The following is a 16,639-nucleotide window of genomic DNA, read 5'->3' on the forward strand; positions in this document are numbered from 1 at the left end:
AAGTTTTCAATCTCTCTTAGAGCATTCCAAAGCATTAATTAATGTTTATATTTGCATGCTTATCTCCCTGTTGATCAAAAGAAGCTTTTGACTTGGATACAAGCATTTTCCCTGCTTAGGGATATCATTTGGTTTACAGATTGGTGGAGATGTACACCTGCACACACGCCTTCTCTCTCTCTCTGCTGAGATAATCAACACCAAAATAATTCTTGGGGAAAGCCTGGCACAGCTATGCTTATTCTATTTAAAACATTTCAATGCTGCCTTTCATAAAAAGGACTTCCTAAGTGGTCAACAAAAGAGATTATAAAACTGATCATTAAAACTTACACCAAAGCAATAAGGAAAAAAATGCAAAGCACTAAAGCACTAAATGCAATGCAAAGCACTAAAGCAGCAAAGAAGAATAGAAAACAATAAAATTATGATAGGGCAGGAATGCAATGCAGATGAAGAAATTATATCTCATATATATCCTGCTCCTTCTCCTAGAAGCTTAGGGAAGTATATGAGGAGTTCCCCCCCCCCATTTTGTCCTCACAACAACCTTGGTAGGTGGGTTGAGCTGAGAGACTGTGACTGCCCCAGTGCCACCCAGTGAGTTTTAACAATGGGTGAGGATTTGAACTTGAGCCTCCCCAGTCCAAGTGGAATGCTGGCTTGTGAAAACACAGGGGTTCGTGACCTTAGAAACATCACCAGCTTGGTCTTTTTGCCAACGGACTGCCTTTTCTGTGCACTGATCATAAAATATGTGTGGAAAGAAGCCCTCAGAAAAGTAAGTGCAATGTACTTTGAAAGAACCTTGATGTGACAATGCACACTGGAAGCAGGCACAAGTGTGGGTTTAAGAACAGAACTGCATGTTACACACACGCCTGTCCTAACATGGCCATGCTTGGTAGAGAAAAGCAGCTTTGGGGTGGGATTAGGAATGGGAAATAAGCACGTAGTAGGGGCAGAGAGGTGCATACTCCCTCCCATACCTGTCACTGTTCTGATTATAATTGCAGAAAACCATGTCCAACTCCCCTCTGTGCTTATCTTTGCAAACACTACTTCTGCCTCCTGAGGTGGGGTTTTCCCTATAAGAAATAGCCATCTGGGTTACATGTGTAATATGTAGTTCCACCATATTCCAAGGATGTGGCTTCTGGGAGAATTGCATTCACTTGTTGAGCACATCTCTTCCCTTAGTGGGGTGCTGGTGAGGGGGCATCTTAAAGTGTATCTTCAGAAGAACTCTGAGGTTTAGCTTGACTCAACCTGCCTACTCCCATTCCTGTCTGCTTCTTAAAACCACAGCACACATCACATGCCAGCAAGCCTATGCCTGTGATTGTATGTTTACTCAGCAGTGAGTCAGGCATATCTTAGCTTATGAGAGCACACACCATGTACTTTTGCAAACCCATGTTTGTTGCACACATACATTGAACACAGGCTTTAGGCAGGCAGGTTTCTAGTCCTGTATATAGCAGGGCTGTTTAGGCTCTTCAACCCTTTGATGCAAGCAGCATCCGTGTGTATTATTTATGCCTTTGGCAAAGCTGGAAGTGGGCTTAACCACGAGGAAGATCTCTCCCATTAAAATGACATTGCTACAACCCTCACTGTCTGGTAGGATGGCCATCTACACATTGCTAAAAGAGAGGGGAAATGCATCACCAAAAAAGAGATGTGCATATGATAATTTATATGTAGTGTTTTAAATTTAGAAATTATTATAATAATTTAAATAGAAACACTGGGTGGCATTCAGCATCTCGCTATTACAAACCTTCTGCCTGTGCAAGCATATCAGCTTGCCAGATGGAACGATTCCTACTCCCTCCTTCTCCCTGCATACTGTTCTATGGGTTCTGCCAACTGCCCCCACCAAAGCAGGGGGCACAAAAGAGGAGCAAAAGCCCTGACGGGCTAATGGGATTCTTTAGGTGAATCCTGCCCACTATTGGGATGGGGGAATTTGACCAGTGGACCTGTGTGCTTGCTTGGTCTGTGGCCCACAACTAGCTGGTGATAGCGCAACTTTAAAAGCACAGCTCTCCCTCCTCTAAACTGGGCTTGGACAGGACAGCCTTTAAAATAGAGGGCTGTCCTCTGTAAAGTAGTGCACATGGCCACCCTGGGGTCTGGGGCTTTCCCTGAATCGCTTCCCTCAGAAATCTTGCTCTCTGAGAAACCAGCAGAAGGAAAAGTGAAAAGAGGGTAAGAGTCCCAAATGAAGCTGTCAAAGACACACACTGAATCCTTCCCAGCCGTCCCCTCCCGTAGCCTGGGAACAAGGCAGGCATGGGGAACCTGTGACTCCCCAGATGTTGCTGGCCTCCAACTCCCAGCATCCCTGGCCATGCAGGGAGGGGCTGATAGGAGCTGCAGTGCAGCAACATCTGGAGGGCCACAGTTCCCCACACCTGGAAGGCCACCTTTTCTTTTGTAAGGGGCTAAATGTTCCACACGCAGAATTTATCTGCCTTGGGCGAAATGAATACTAGCAGGGAATTCAGGACCTTGTAAAACCTGTCTGGTTTTCTTTTGTTAAGTGGGAGGCTGATATAGATTGGTTCATAAACGTAAGCCACCCACATAATAATATGAATGCATACATAAATATAGGAGATTCATCTCTGAACAGGGCAGATGGGAAACGGCTGCCTTTAGCTGCAGCCATCACCTTACAGTGAAATTTCTTTTCTAAATTGGAATAGCTCCCTAAAGCGATTACCCTGAACTTCAGAGCTTCAGAGTGAATGTGTATAGCAGAGTTAATAATTCTTTACACTGTCACCTGCATTTGTCCCCACAAGAATACGCACATAGCTAACAGAGCTATTGAATGGGGAATCAATGGGTCCATTTCAACAAAGAAATGTCCCTGCCTGCCTTCCCCAACCTCCTCCCACCTCCAACCTCTATTTAAAAAGACATGTTCACAGAGACAGAATATCATTATTACTGCTTAGTGTTTTGCAGCAGAGAAAAGAATACTTCTAGAAAATGCATTAAGAAATAGTTATTGAAACTCTTATTTGAAATGCCAGTTAAGCCTCCATATCATGCTGCCATAACTGCTGCGCTGATGACCCCAAGTTAGCCATTCTGTGATTGCTGGGTGGGGGGGAGGGGGGAGGTGGTTGTATAGATATGAGAAAGTGATTTTTTTTTCTGATCTGCTTGATTACATTTGATTAGAATGTTTCACACATTGCAATGCATGCAATGTGTTTGTTAAGTTTCACTGCTTCCTATGATGAAGTGTTTTTTACTTTTTTAAAAAAAAAAAGCAGAAATAAAGAATTCTGAAAAGTATTGTGCTGCTGCTGCTGCTGCTGCTGCTGTGCGTATACTATGAGTAACTTGTACAAAATACACCTCAGTATATCCTCTCCAAGTTATGGTTTCACTTCTGTTGTTTTATTTATTTAGCCTGAGAGTCATCATTGTATTCAACAGATACCAACTTTAAGCAAACAACTATGCCTTCTTGGAAAAAGGCTGTATGTATGTTTGTATGTATTTGGGGGGGGGGACACCCTCAAAGTTGTTTACAAAGAGAATAAAACAACATTATTGATGAAAACAGTTAAAACTATTTAAAGCATAAAAATAAACTGAGCAACAAACTAAAAACAGACTTAGCATACAAAAAGGAGAGAATTCTGCCAGAAATGGTCGCCTCACCAAGAAAAGGATAAATACCACACACACAGCTAACAACAAGCAAGAGAGAAGAAGCCAACCCGAGGGAGACTGGTCTTTGCCCTGACTTCTCCTATTCTACAAAGCCAATCAGTTTATGGTTACCTCCTGTTCATAGTAGAGCAGAAGAAGCACTAACAAAGAATCCGCCTACCCAGACGGGTTCCTCCTGATGTTTTGCCCCATCGGTAGCAAAGCCACAACCAGTGCCAAACACTCCAGGTCCAGTTTACACACTTACACACACACACACACACACCATATGTGGATGCTTCCTTGAAAGCCCCACAGGTTCCCTGGCCCCTCAGCCTCAGCTCATACCCTGCAAGGTCTCAGGGAGGGTCTGTAAACACACCAGTGATAAGGCTCTGACCTCTGGTGATTTCAAACAGCTAAGTCTAGGGGATCAAAGAAAGCCATTGATTTGGATGCATAAGTTATGGGACATGAGCCAATAAACCTTTTAGCTCCAAGGCTGACAGCACCAGCTGCTCCTTTTGGCAGGGTCTTTAAAAATAAGACTGTGTATGCTCTGTGCAGAAAAAAAAAACAAAAAAGGTGGGTGGGTGGGTGGGAGAAGAATCCCAATTCTGCACAAGTTGTAGCACAAATCATGCACCACAGAAATTCAAATTCTGATATCAGCAAATTATGCAAACTAATTTTGCTTATTTTGCTTCAAAGGCCCTGGTTTTCAAAGAATTTAGAATAGGCAGGCAAGGATGGAGTGGAGTAAAAATAGTGAGAATGTATCAATTGGAGCCAAATCCATCCTTTGAATTGCATGATTGTTGGTGTCTTAAAGCACCTCCATTTTTCAGCATGCCATTTTAACTGCCTCCTCCAAATTTAGGTCCCTGGAGCCTTAATACCCAGCTTTCATTGACTTTTGCACAGTTCTATCTAATCTTACACTAGCTGTCAAAATCAGAGAATGGTTTAAACATCCATGTCATTTGTTTATTTATACTTATTTATTTATTCATTACATTTATAATCCCACCTTTTTTAACCTAAGGAGCTCAAAATGGCATGTATGTGGTTCTCCCCCTCCTCTTTTAATCCCCACAACAACTCTGTGAGGTAGGTTCAGCCGAGAGGCAGTGACTGGCCCAAGGTCACCCAGTGAACTTCATGGCCAAGCAAGGATTTCAACCCAGGTCTCCCAGGTCCAAGTCCAACACTCTAACCGCTACATCACGCCAGCTGGTTGACAAAAGGTTCTCCCTCAGCAAACATGAACACAGGAGCATGAAAATCAAAATCCATCAAAGTTTTGCTCAGCCTGGCAGGCACTGAAGTCCATTCTCAACCAGCCACCCATCCCATCACTTTCCTCCTCCTCCTCCTCCCTCTAGATCCCTCCCACACATTTTCATTTAAAGTTATTTTTCTATGATATCGTACATGATTGTTAAAACGGTCCATTCCCTTAGTGTAGCAACAAAATCCCAATGCTCATATTTACCTGCATATCCCAGCGTGCACCTTCCATAAATAAGCCATGAACATATGCGCCTTCCCGTGGGGGGCTGCTGAACTCCTCACGGTTCCTCTTGGTCACATCACACTGCAGGGTCATTTTGTCTAGAGGCCACTCGTTCTTCCTGGCCATGGACTGCATGATGGCCGTCAGGAAAGACTGTGGGTTGAAGAATCCTGCCAACCACACCACAGATGGTAGCAGGAAGTCCCCAGTCCAGGTCTCCAGCTCCTTGATGCGGTTGAGAAGGTCAGCAAACCAGCTGCCTAGTCCAGCCATGGAAGGATAAGCCCTCTTGGTCCATGATTCAGGTACTGTGTCTAAGAAGATGGCATTCTGTAAGTTCTCCATATCACTGGTCATGGTTAATTCACCCTTTTAAAAATGTATGAGAGAGGGGGAAAGGCATTGGTCTCAGGCAGAAATGCAGCAAATATGTCAAAGCAACATGTTTATCTGTCCTGATGTCTTGTTTAGAGTGGTTTTCAGGAGATCAGAAACTGTCATGTTCAACCTGCAAACAACGTTGGTGGAGACAGGACGACCAGCATTTTTGAAGAGTAAAATCTAGAAATGTATTCATCTCTCTCTTATTAATTTTTTTCTTTTTAAAGTAAATAAATATATGTGTTAAACTACTAGAAATGTTTTAACATTATTTCTTCCCTTGCTAATCCTGGTGTGCACATATAATTTTAAGGTAAGGGGCAAGAAGCACGTAAGAAGGAAGGAAGGAAGGAAGGAAGGAAGGAAGGAAGGAAGGAAGGAAGGAAGGAAGGAAGGAAGGAAGGAAGGAGAGGGCAGAATGGGCAATAAATGGAAGAGGAGCCTGAAGGTAGGGCAGGTGGTAGAGGGTTGGAGACAGGGGAACGTGGCAAAGTGGGGCTCTGAAGGCACTTCAGGGTGCACTGGAGATAATGTATGCTACAAGGTAAAGAGGAGTGCTGGGCAGGAGGGTGGTCAAGAGACAGAGTAGCTAAATGAGACAAAAGTGGGCAGTGATTTGAAAAACAGGGACAGATGAAACCAAGGTCTGTGCAATTTCCATCTTACTTTGCGCCCCTACCTAAGAGTCAAAGGGTGTGATAAACAAATGAATGAACAAACCGTGGAGTTGTGAAGTGGCCCCCATGGGCCCCTACTCTTGCACAAACTGCTATTGAAACCCTCCTTGCTATCAAAAAGGGTGTGAGATGCAGCATGGAAGATGGCGGCTAGCAGCATTCAAGTTCACAGAGCTGAAGAAAAGATGGCCAAGGAGACAGCAGGGCTGAAGTATAAGCTACACATCAGCCTAGGGAGGGGGCGAAGGGAGACAATAGGGCTCTGTGTATGATTTCCTAATATTTATATATTGCTTGGCACATCCACAGGTATCCCAAAATGATTTATAATAATAAAGTACATTAAAATGTATTTAAGTTTACAGAGAGTCACGGGAATTCAACTATCATTACAATACTTTTGAATGATTGTTGAAGGATTCGTTTCCTTTTCCTTTTTCGTTATCTTATTTGTATTTGTTATATTTGTTATATTTTAAAGAATTGAAATAAAGATATTATATTATACACACAAAAAAACACTGAGGGCAAAAAACAAGAGAGAGAAGTTAATTTCACAATTACCCCCTGGAAATCAGCAGCCAAATTACTGGCAGCTAACTTCTTGGAGTTAATATTGTTTCTATTACATGTTATGTTTTATATTCTGAGTTTGTCATCATTTAGTTCCACTGGCAGTACTTCTTTATCATTTGGTATCTTTTTAACAATAGTGGGTGGTGCCCAACTATGTCATACCTCGGAGCAGACCTATTGAAATTAATGGACTTAAGTACTAACTTATGTATCACCAGCATCTGATAACACTCACTGATGTTACAACTTTTTTGCCTACTCTTCGTGGTTTATGCATCCTTGTATACAAAGTTCCCTTTCAGGACGTAAAATTTAGTTACACAGGACACTCATCCCGGACTAGAGGGCTGCAACACACAACTGGGTCACTCGCCCTTTTTCACACTCAATGTTACACAACGAAGAGCCTCTACCTTGAGCCCCAGGTCAAGTTCTCGCAGCGACCTCCTGATTTCAGTAGTAAGGACGTTCATACGCTCACATTCCTGGAATGCAACAACAATGTATGGTGTCCTCTCTTCCACCTTGGCCATCAGCTCAGGAATGTTAAACTCATCAGTTAGCTTCTCCAGGATATCATCCAGCAGTGCCTTCACCTGCATACCAAAAGGAGGGTTACTGAAATTTTATTGCAGAAAGTGGTGGCTGGGGCCCATTGGGACAGGTAAGATGCAAGGCAGATGGACCAACAGTGGTTGAGCCAGAACTACTGGCAGCCAGAGCCAACTAATTCTAATTTTGTCTCCTCCTTCCTCCTTGCTGAGTTCTGTAAGGGCAACACTGAGACTAAGGAAGAAGAAGGTGACAGGCAGTCCTATGCTCTGGACTGGATGTAATTAAGAAGGCAGGACAGTGGGGGGGTGGCTCAGGGCAGGCTGAAGTTGGTGGGGCAGTGTCCAATTCACCCTATTGGACCAGCCTCCACTGCTTGCAGAAGTCAGGGAAGATATTCAACTATTCATTGCTGCCTTGTGAAAGTTAACCTGTACCTGCTGAAGATAAAGCTGAGCCGACATGAACCTGGCTCCTCTAAATCAACCCATCCAAGTGGGCTATTACATTCTAAATACCTACAAGCATTCAAAGTGGCTCTTTTTACAGAGATGATTTAGGAATGGCCACATATTATGCAGGAGCTCACTCCTCTCCTCTCCTTTTCTTTCTTTCTCTCCCCCCCCCCTCTTCCCATTTTCCCGTGTGCCTCATTCTGAGGTTGGGCTGGTTCAGTGAGATGGATGAAGCTATAAAAGTAAAAATCAAACAGCGGAGCATACTGTATTGCACCGTTTATGAGCAATTTTATTCATGTATTATTGACAAATGCAGGAGATTATTTTAAATGGAATTTTAAGGTGAACTATCTCAGCGCATTGTAAACAAGACAAGACAAGTCTGTCAGCTCCCAAGGTCTCCCTGCAGCTCAGTTCAGCAGCATGGCCACCAGAGTTTGGAACATCATCTCATGGGACGGCGGATATTAATACATTTAAGCCACTAAATCATTTAAAATGTATAGAATGACCTTCGGTCCTTTCTTCAAAGCATTATATTGTATTCCCTGCACCCTTGTCTTCTCTGTCACCTGCCAATCAATCTGATCTATTGGCCACAAACCAGCAATTCTATCAGAAGCTTTACTCCTGCCAGATTCAAAGGGTGTCCGTGTATACCAGAAGGGATAGTAGTTTCCTTTCTGCACAAAAAATAAAAGTAACTTGCTCTGCATACATTTTCCCTGGTAGAGTTCCATCCACAACTGGAGGAGGAGGGTTAAGATTCCTGGGCAGTGAAAGAGGAGAACTTAATCAGAAAGATCTTCGTCAGCAGGTAAATTGGCACACTCCAAGGATTCCCTTTGCTGTAGGCTGGCGAATAGAATTATCACCAGCATTTAAGCAAAATATGAAGTAACGATTGGGGTTCTTCCTTTAGCCATAAAAGGCAAAATCATTTAAAGGGAAGCCAAAAGAGTTTCTCTAAGCCTGGGAAAATTTCTTAGGAAGGCTGAGCACTGTTGCCACATTTTACTTAAAATGAATTTCAAATTTGGAGGCACTTTCCAAGGGAAGAAAAAGATAATTGCAGCAAGACCACTGCCATTTATTGTGGAGGGTGGGGCTGCACCTCCCAAAGGGTGAAATTGTTTCCATGGGTTCAGGTCTCTCTGCTCCATGTTGTTAAGTGTGCATCCAACCTGCAATAACCCATAAAATCACAGGCACAAAAATGAAGCCTGGATTGCAGGGAATCTGCCAGCCAATTCACATTCCTCCTTTTAATATGTCAGCACGCTTGATCTTATTTCACTCGGAGCGAGGCAGTCGCTTGAGTAGTTAACCAGAAAGCCCAGACCATGTGTCTGGTTCTGGCCATGGCCCTAGAAAAAGAAGCCATGTGCACAGGAACTTGAAAGCCAAGAAGATGATCAGCCTTGGCAGCAACAAATGCAAAAATTAATTAACCCAAGATTGGGATTAACCATTTTAATTTTAGCCTCCTAGTGTAAAGAAGAGGAAATAATGGGGCTGATCCTCAGTTGTTCATGAATTGCAGCCAGAAAAAAAGTGTTCATAAACCAACCTTTTAATATTGACCTTCCTGTACCTTATAGGCACGTACTGGAGTTTTAATGAAGTAAACGTTTCCCTTAAGAGAACACAATGAAATAGGTATTTTTTGCTTTTATTGTTACTGAGAAGTCTTCTACAGATTTAAACTATGTAAAGAAGGCATCAGAGTTTATTGAAAAAAGGAGTAGTAAACTGCATACCCCAAATCTCCCTAGTTGAACTTAATCTAGGCTATTCCAGCTCCTGTATACCCATCATCTATTATTATTATTATTATTATTATTATTATTATTATTATTATTATTATTTGCATTTAAATCGCACTTTCTATAAACCAATATTTTCTTCAGTCCTCAAACCCAGATATCATAAATCCGCTCTCTTTTTCACACAAAAACCCTGTGAGGCTGAAGGTTAGGCTGAAAAGCAGGAACTGGCCCAAGGATGGACTTCCATTTCATGCGGCTCAATGTGGTGCCTTCCATAGTTCTAGTTACAGCTCAATGTGGTGTATCTGAAGCTAGTGTATCTGAAGAAGTGTGCATGCACACGAAAGCTCATACCAAAATATAAACTTAGTTGGTCTTTAAGGTGCTACTGAAGGAATTTTTTTTATTTTGCTTCGACTCAGACCAACACGGCTACCTACCTGATTTTTCCAAGACATCCTCCTGGGTTGCACACCGCGACTACAAACTAGAAAGGGTAGGAGCCACTGTCTGGATGGTCTCCCTCTTTAATCTCTAGGAGGAAGTCAAATCTAGGCATGTAATGGATTGTACTGGCCCCTCTGTATGAGAACCATGGTGTACTTCCACCATTATTAATTTTGAATGAGGTCATAAGCCATTTATTTCTACAATGCCCACAACACTGTGGATAGTGTACTGGAACTGTACAGTTCCAGGACCTCCCTTGGAATCAATAATGGCAGTTCCTACTGCCTAGTGAAAGCTAACTGGGCTGTATGAACTGCCCATAAACTGAACAAGATTCAGGCTGAAACTAAATCAGACACTGTCTATCTGCTGTTTACTCACCTTCTCTTCCCGGGTGGCCCCTGAACCTTCTCCAAGGCTGGTGTCCCGGGGCTGCAGCTCCAAAACAGTGCGGAAGAGCTTTTCTGAGGTTTGGGTCAAGAATCCAATTTCTGCATTGGGGTGGAGGCCATAAAGGTATGGAGACTCGGCAGGCAATGTATTGTCTATATACTGGGCAGCAAAATCACATCAGGATTATCAGCAGGGTTTCAGGCATCTCACACAATACCACCAACAGGACACAATGCCTCTGATTTATTTGTAGTGCTAGTGGGCCATTAGGAAGCCAACATTAGAGCTGCAGGTATTTTTAATGCAGCCATTAAAGATTTTTAATGCAGCCATTAAAAATCAGACCAGCCTCAGCCCAACCAAGTTTTGCAGCTGTTATACCCAAACCTTGCTACAAATTTCCAATGAGAAGCCATTTCTTAACTTGGTTTGGTGTGCCCTTTGGGTGCAAGAGTTTTAGCTTGTAGCTAAGAAATGGATCATGAAGAGTTGGACACGACTAAACGACTAAACAACAAGAAATGGATAATGAACAGGGCACTGTTAGCCCTGGACTCTGGGACAGAAAACAAGGGCCTCAATTTGGCACCTGTCACTGCAACAACATTTGTTTCCTTTTGAGAGAAAAAACAGCTTTTTACACAGAGGTGTGGTTTGAGTGCACTAGAGAGCAAACCTCCTCGACCCCTTCACACCCCCTGTTAAGTGATGGGTTGAAAAGGACTGACTAGGCAGGAGGTGTCACAGCTGGAAAAGGAAAATGGGTTGCTTTTTTCTTTCATATGTTTTGAGGGGGTGAAAGAAGAAAAGGCATCTCTTTGTTCCATTCCAGGTTGGTTACAGAAGGGTAGGTGGGGAAATGAGCAATCAGGGCAGCACATAGAGAAGAGAAAGCAGGGTGGCAGAGGAACTCCTGGTGCACATCTTGCCCTGGGCTACCTCTAGTTTGGGCGCACCACTGTCAACAAGTGCTCACAAGTCCACTTATTTTCTTCTAAAATAAAACAAGACTTGCTCTTCATACCCTGTTGCCAGCACCTCCCCCTTCCTTCCCGACAGAAAATTAAACAGCTCTTCAAGACCCAGAGGGTTTTCTCATAAAACCTTAAGATAAAAATTGTCCCTGAGCATACTGAAGGAAGCAATATATGAACAAAAGTATTAATAATATAATGAACAGCACTGTCAAAGTGTGTGACAGTGCTATTCTCTACTTGTTCCTTCTGAAATAAGCTCCACTAAGTTCGGCAGGACTGGTTCCCAAGTAAGTGTGTACCATGTTATGATTGCAGCCTCAGAAATGCTTTCGAGCAAACAGGTGCAGCTTTCCATCAGGTCTGCTGTGGTCGGCAAAAGAATAATTTCTATTAATGCATGGACTGAAAGAGTGCAAGGTGCACTGTCACCTTTATCATTAGAGTGGACTATTAGGAGGAGATTATGAACAACTGGCTGAAAAAGAACCACCCACCAGGAAAGAATAATAATAAAGTGTGTTCAGCAGGGATACCTGGTGATAGCTGTTGTAATCCATGTTCCCTGGGAGGGGAAATCCTGGGGCCAGCAAGAATTCTCCCTCCAACATTTCAGGCTTGATGAACTCTTCCAAGTAGGTCTTGCAGAGACGTCTGTCCCAGTCATCTGTGATGTGTCCTCCATACATGATCTCTCCAAGGAGGTATCGTAAATCGTCATAGGGAACCTAAACAACAATAGGCACTGGATCAGACCAAAGGCCTACCTAGTCCTGTTTTCCACAGTGGCCAGCTAGATGCCCATAAATCAGGGCAGGAAGGCAACTGCTGTTGTTTCCCAGCACCTGGTAATTCAAGGCAGCATGCAACCATTGTGACTAATCACAGGCTACAGGTTGCAGGAGGTGCTGCTTCCTAGGAGCATAGTCACCCTTTTAAACCTTAAGTGTCAGGGAATGCTTTCGTGTCACTAGTTACTTTTTCCCCCCTAACAAATGTAATGTAACACAGCAGTTAAAACCGCTCCATGCTGCACACAAGAGATTCGCTCAGAGAAGCCCAGACTGCAGAACAGACTGTGTGTATATGTGTATATGTATGCTGAGGGGAAGGGAGAAAGGGTGGGAGGATTGCTACTTAAAACAAGGATTTTCCCGGTTCCCTAGACTGAACACATTTATCTTGGCAGCCAAACACTTCCAAATATTTTCTCAGAAATGCCATGGTGGAGACACACACAGGCCAGAAACAAAAGTTCATTGGAATGGGGATTGTAAGATGAAAGATGTGCCCTTTGCTTCGAGCTACAGTACAGTAGTAGATCAGTCCCCCAAACCCAAAAAGGCCACTGATATTAAACACCCAGGAACAGGTTTCAAGATTTAACGTATGGAAGATATGATGCCACTCACCTTTGAACTAGCCTCCAAGTAATTGTACAGAACATTGACTGAAATGGTCAAGTCCCCAGTGTTAAAGGGGTATGAACGATTCCAGCCCTGCGGCCCAAACTTGCGTCTTTCAGCTACCACAGCATGAAAGTAGCAGAGGGAAAAAAGGATGCTCTTGAATTCATTCTCACGGGTACACATCTCCAGGGTGTCCTGCAAGGCAAAAGTGGGGGTGGGGGAGAGGAATAGGTGTTTTCTTGGTAAGCACCATGCTAGGCCCTCAGCAAGGGCCTAATGAATTGCAGATTTACCAAACACACATACACACTGGAGCATTGGACTTGGGTTATCCAAGGATTCCCCCCCCATTAAATTATGTTAGGTTTATTTGTGTGAGAGGTTATAAGAGGGTCAGAGTTGACTTCCTAGACTTACCAGAATTATACTTCTTCATTAATCCATTTTAAAGGGTTCTAATTTTTTAGGGCATAGCCTATTTGTAATCCAATTAATTTTCCTACTTTGAGAGGGATACTGCATTGGCCTGAATATAAGCCTCACTTTTTTACCAAATTCTGACCGTGAAAAGTTTGCGGCTTAAATTCGCGACCTTACAAAAATTGGCTTTTACGATATTGCTGCTGAAACAGACATACGGTAAAGCAGAATGGGTGTGACTGCCTGCAGAACTTTAAGGGAATGGCTTATATTCAGGTATTGTCTCCCCCCTCCCCCCTGAATTTTAAAGGTGTGGCTTATATTTGGGTACGGCTTATATTCGGGTCAATACAGTATTATTATCAGGCCAAGTAAATAACATTTAAATTTTTTCAAAGTGTTTTACATCTGATGTGGCGGATCTTGGCCATTTCTGTACTTCGCCTTATAGTGTGCTGCAGTCTGGATGGCTGCAGGAGGCATATTCTTTTACTGTTTACTACATCTGGTTACCATGCTTTCAATGGAATCAATCATCCAACAACAGAAAGGGCTCCTCTATATTTGACCTTCAGCCCAACAATACTCCCATCTTCAAACTAACCCCATGAATTAAAGAGAAAGAATACGCCCACAGCTTGGAGTTGTGGCCAGTGCTCATTATGACAAATTACAGGACAACAGAGAGCAGGTGGGCCAGCCAGCATCCATGGACTCTGTTACGTGGGTTAAAAAGTGTAACTAAGTGAGAGAAGCAGGAATCGACTTCTTTCCCCAAATTTTCCAAGCTCCAGAATGCAAAAGGGAGGGAAAGGCAGCTCTAAGACAAATGCACCCTGCCCTTATTTGACTGCACATATCTCTCTAGCTGCAAACCCAAAACAGCAACACAATGCTGATGCAATACCAAACCACAGTCTTTATATAAAATTGATACAATAATAAGCTCTTTGTGAGACTGCTCCTTGCATTAGTTTAAACAGCAGCTCAAAGCAGCCAAATGAGGTGTGAAGCCACTGCTCCCACGTACAGCAGGATTTGGAGGATAAGATACATTTTGTAAGAATCCGGCCATTTCGAGAACATTAATTACTATCTGATTTGCAAAGGCAGGATGGGAATGAGGAAATCTTGAAAGTTCCACCCCCTCCTCTCTCCTGAGCCTGGGATTATGAATGAAAGTAGATGAAAACAACATAAGCCAGAGTTCCAGCATTGGTCCTCACCCAACTGCACCTGCCCAGAGATCCCAGCTCTTACCCAGGAGAACAATGCAATGGAATGGCAAGGCCCATCATCAGAGTTCAACAACACAGATCTTTCCACCAAGGGAGTGAAGCCCCGGATCATGCATCCTAGGTAGTGCTGGCTCAGACCTATGGGCAAGGGGACCCACTCCCTCCCATGTCCTCCCCCTGGCAGACTCAGGATGGTCAGTCAAGGCATAGCAGCCTTGCACAGAGGGTTCTTGCTGGTCTCCCTGTCAATGGGAAACCATCACAGTAATGGTGTGATGAGCACAAAGTACCATTTTAAGGGATGCAAGAAAATGCTTAAGTATGTACAGGAAAAGCTTTAAGGAGACTGCGAAAGTACACCAGCAATTTCCCCAGTTCAGACACTGGCTCCAATTAGCAACGCTCAAGGACACACACACACAGCAGCAGCAGCACAACACAGCGGTGGAAACATGGCACTTGGTTTTTATCTCAGTGAGGCTCTGTAAAGCCGTTCCCAGTCCAGTGCACAGCTTTGCATGCCACGCTGGGTGCATTGGCTAATTGCTAGGCTGATCTCCTTCCTGGCTGTTGCAGCAGAACACTGAGATTCTCCCCGAGATGGTGGGCCAATACCTGGTTGAAGTTGTCCAGAGCCTTGTGGAGATTGGCATGCATTCCTGTTGGGGGCTCGTTGGTGATTTTGATGGAGTTCTCGAGGATGCCCTGTGGTATGATGTGGCCTTCAGGTGAAGCCGCAGGCTCTGCACTAATGAAGACACGAAATGCAGGGTGACTGCCTTCACTGTGCTGCTCTAGCTTCTTCTCCAAGGAACTCAGCCACTTGGACACCAGGTGGATGTTCTGGCAGGAGAAAAGGGTGTTATTACCACAGCACAGCTGGCTTGAACAGGCACCACACAGACCCCTTCCAGGAGGTGAAATGTGCTCTATTTCTCCCCACCCCAAGCTTCACAAGCAAATACCTTACCTAATAACCCTCAGCACTGTAATTCACTTCCACAGACATTAGCTGCACATAAAAGGATGCAGATTTTATACACTTTGAAATGCAAAATAATCAGGACAAATAACTAGCAATTAAGGAAACAGCTCAGTGTGTTTGTTTTCTTAGGGATGATGTTATTCCATTTGTTAGAATAATGTACTGCTGGTGAAGTGATGCTATTTCTTCCAGACAAAACAAAGTTCCTGTATATACAACTGAAATGAAACTGCTTGATAATTTTCAATCAAATAACTCACCCTTGAAATCCGAGCCAGTTCCCAGAAAATCACATTTCATATTGTGCTCAACAACAGTGTAGGTGCCTTTGTTAAAAACTGGTTAATTTCAGGCTAGTTGTGCTTCCCACTGCCAGCTGATGGTCACTCTCTTGTTAAAGATTTCATCAAAGGCCATATTGATGAATGAAGACATAAAAGCAAAGAGAAAGCTGGGGGCGTGTAGGAGGATAGGTAACCTGCTGTTATTAATTATCAAGCTGGCATATCTACTGTTCCGCAGATACTGTATACATAAAAGTTTGGTTTTTATTTTTTTTATTTTTAAAAAACTGGATAGTAGAGGATGAAAGGGATAGAAACTCTAGATGATAGCTGGGAGACAGTCCAATGTACAATGCAGCACACCAATCAGGAGATCCACTTGCTGAATTTCTGGTTCTAATACTTAAAGGCAGTGCTTTATTGACTGCCTCACTTATGTAAGCTGCTTTGGAAGACCCCATGTTGGAGAGGGAGAACTGGGATCTAAGTTTTTGCATAAAGATAAATAAGAGGTTAATCTGTTGTTTTCAAGTGAATTGTAATGTTGTGCACTTTGTGTGTTTTAATTGTTTTATTCTTGGTACTTCAATATTGTCATTGTATTGCAATATTGTCATTGTATTGCACCAGGGAGACAGAATAAATAAAAATATTACAACTGTGCAGGAATGTATGTGGACACACACACACTTTTCTCCGCCTCTTCCCCTGCTCAGTATGCATGAATATCCACAAAGCAAATGAAATAAATAACAACATGATAATGGAAAGTTAAGACAGGAACAGAAAAAGACAGCCTTCCTGGCTCTTGTCTAGCAATAGGAGTACAAACACTGCAAAATTAGTTAGGGTGATCCCAGACCCTTCCAGTGGTTAGCA

General features: G+C 43.2%; 1 protein-coding gene across 2 annotated transcripts in view; it reads right to left on the reverse strand.

The window, feature by feature from the left end:
• DNAH9 (dynein axonemal heavy chain 9) overlaps positions 1–16,639 on the reverse strand; it is a 190,399-nt gene that overhangs the window by 1,430 nt on the left and 172,330 nt on the right. For both annotated transcript variants that reach the window (XM_088661670.1, XM_035104728.3), the window contains exons 63-68: positions 15,107–15,334; positions 12,837–13,028; positions 11,961–12,152; positions 10,439–10,609; positions 7,242–7,424; positions 5,174–5,563 (exon numbers count right to left, since the gene is read on the reverse strand). In XM_088661670.1, coding sequence (XP_088517796.1) covers positions 5,174–5,563; positions 7,242–7,424; positions 10,439–10,609; positions 11,961–12,152; positions 12,837–13,028; positions 15,107–15,334 — 1,356 coding nt within the window. The remainder of the gene's footprint in view (positions 1–5,173; positions 5,564–7,241; positions 7,425–10,438; positions 10,610–11,960; positions 12,153–12,836; positions 13,029–15,106; positions 15,335–16,639) is intronic.

This window comes from Zootoca vivipara, chromosome 2 (assembly GCF_965207765.1).
Source record: "Zootoca vivipara chromosome 2, rZooViv2.hap1.1, whole genome shotgun sequence".
Classification (NCBI taxonomy): domain Eukaryota; kingdom Metazoa; phylum Chordata; class Lepidosauria; order Squamata; family Lacertidae; genus Zootoca; species Zootoca vivipara.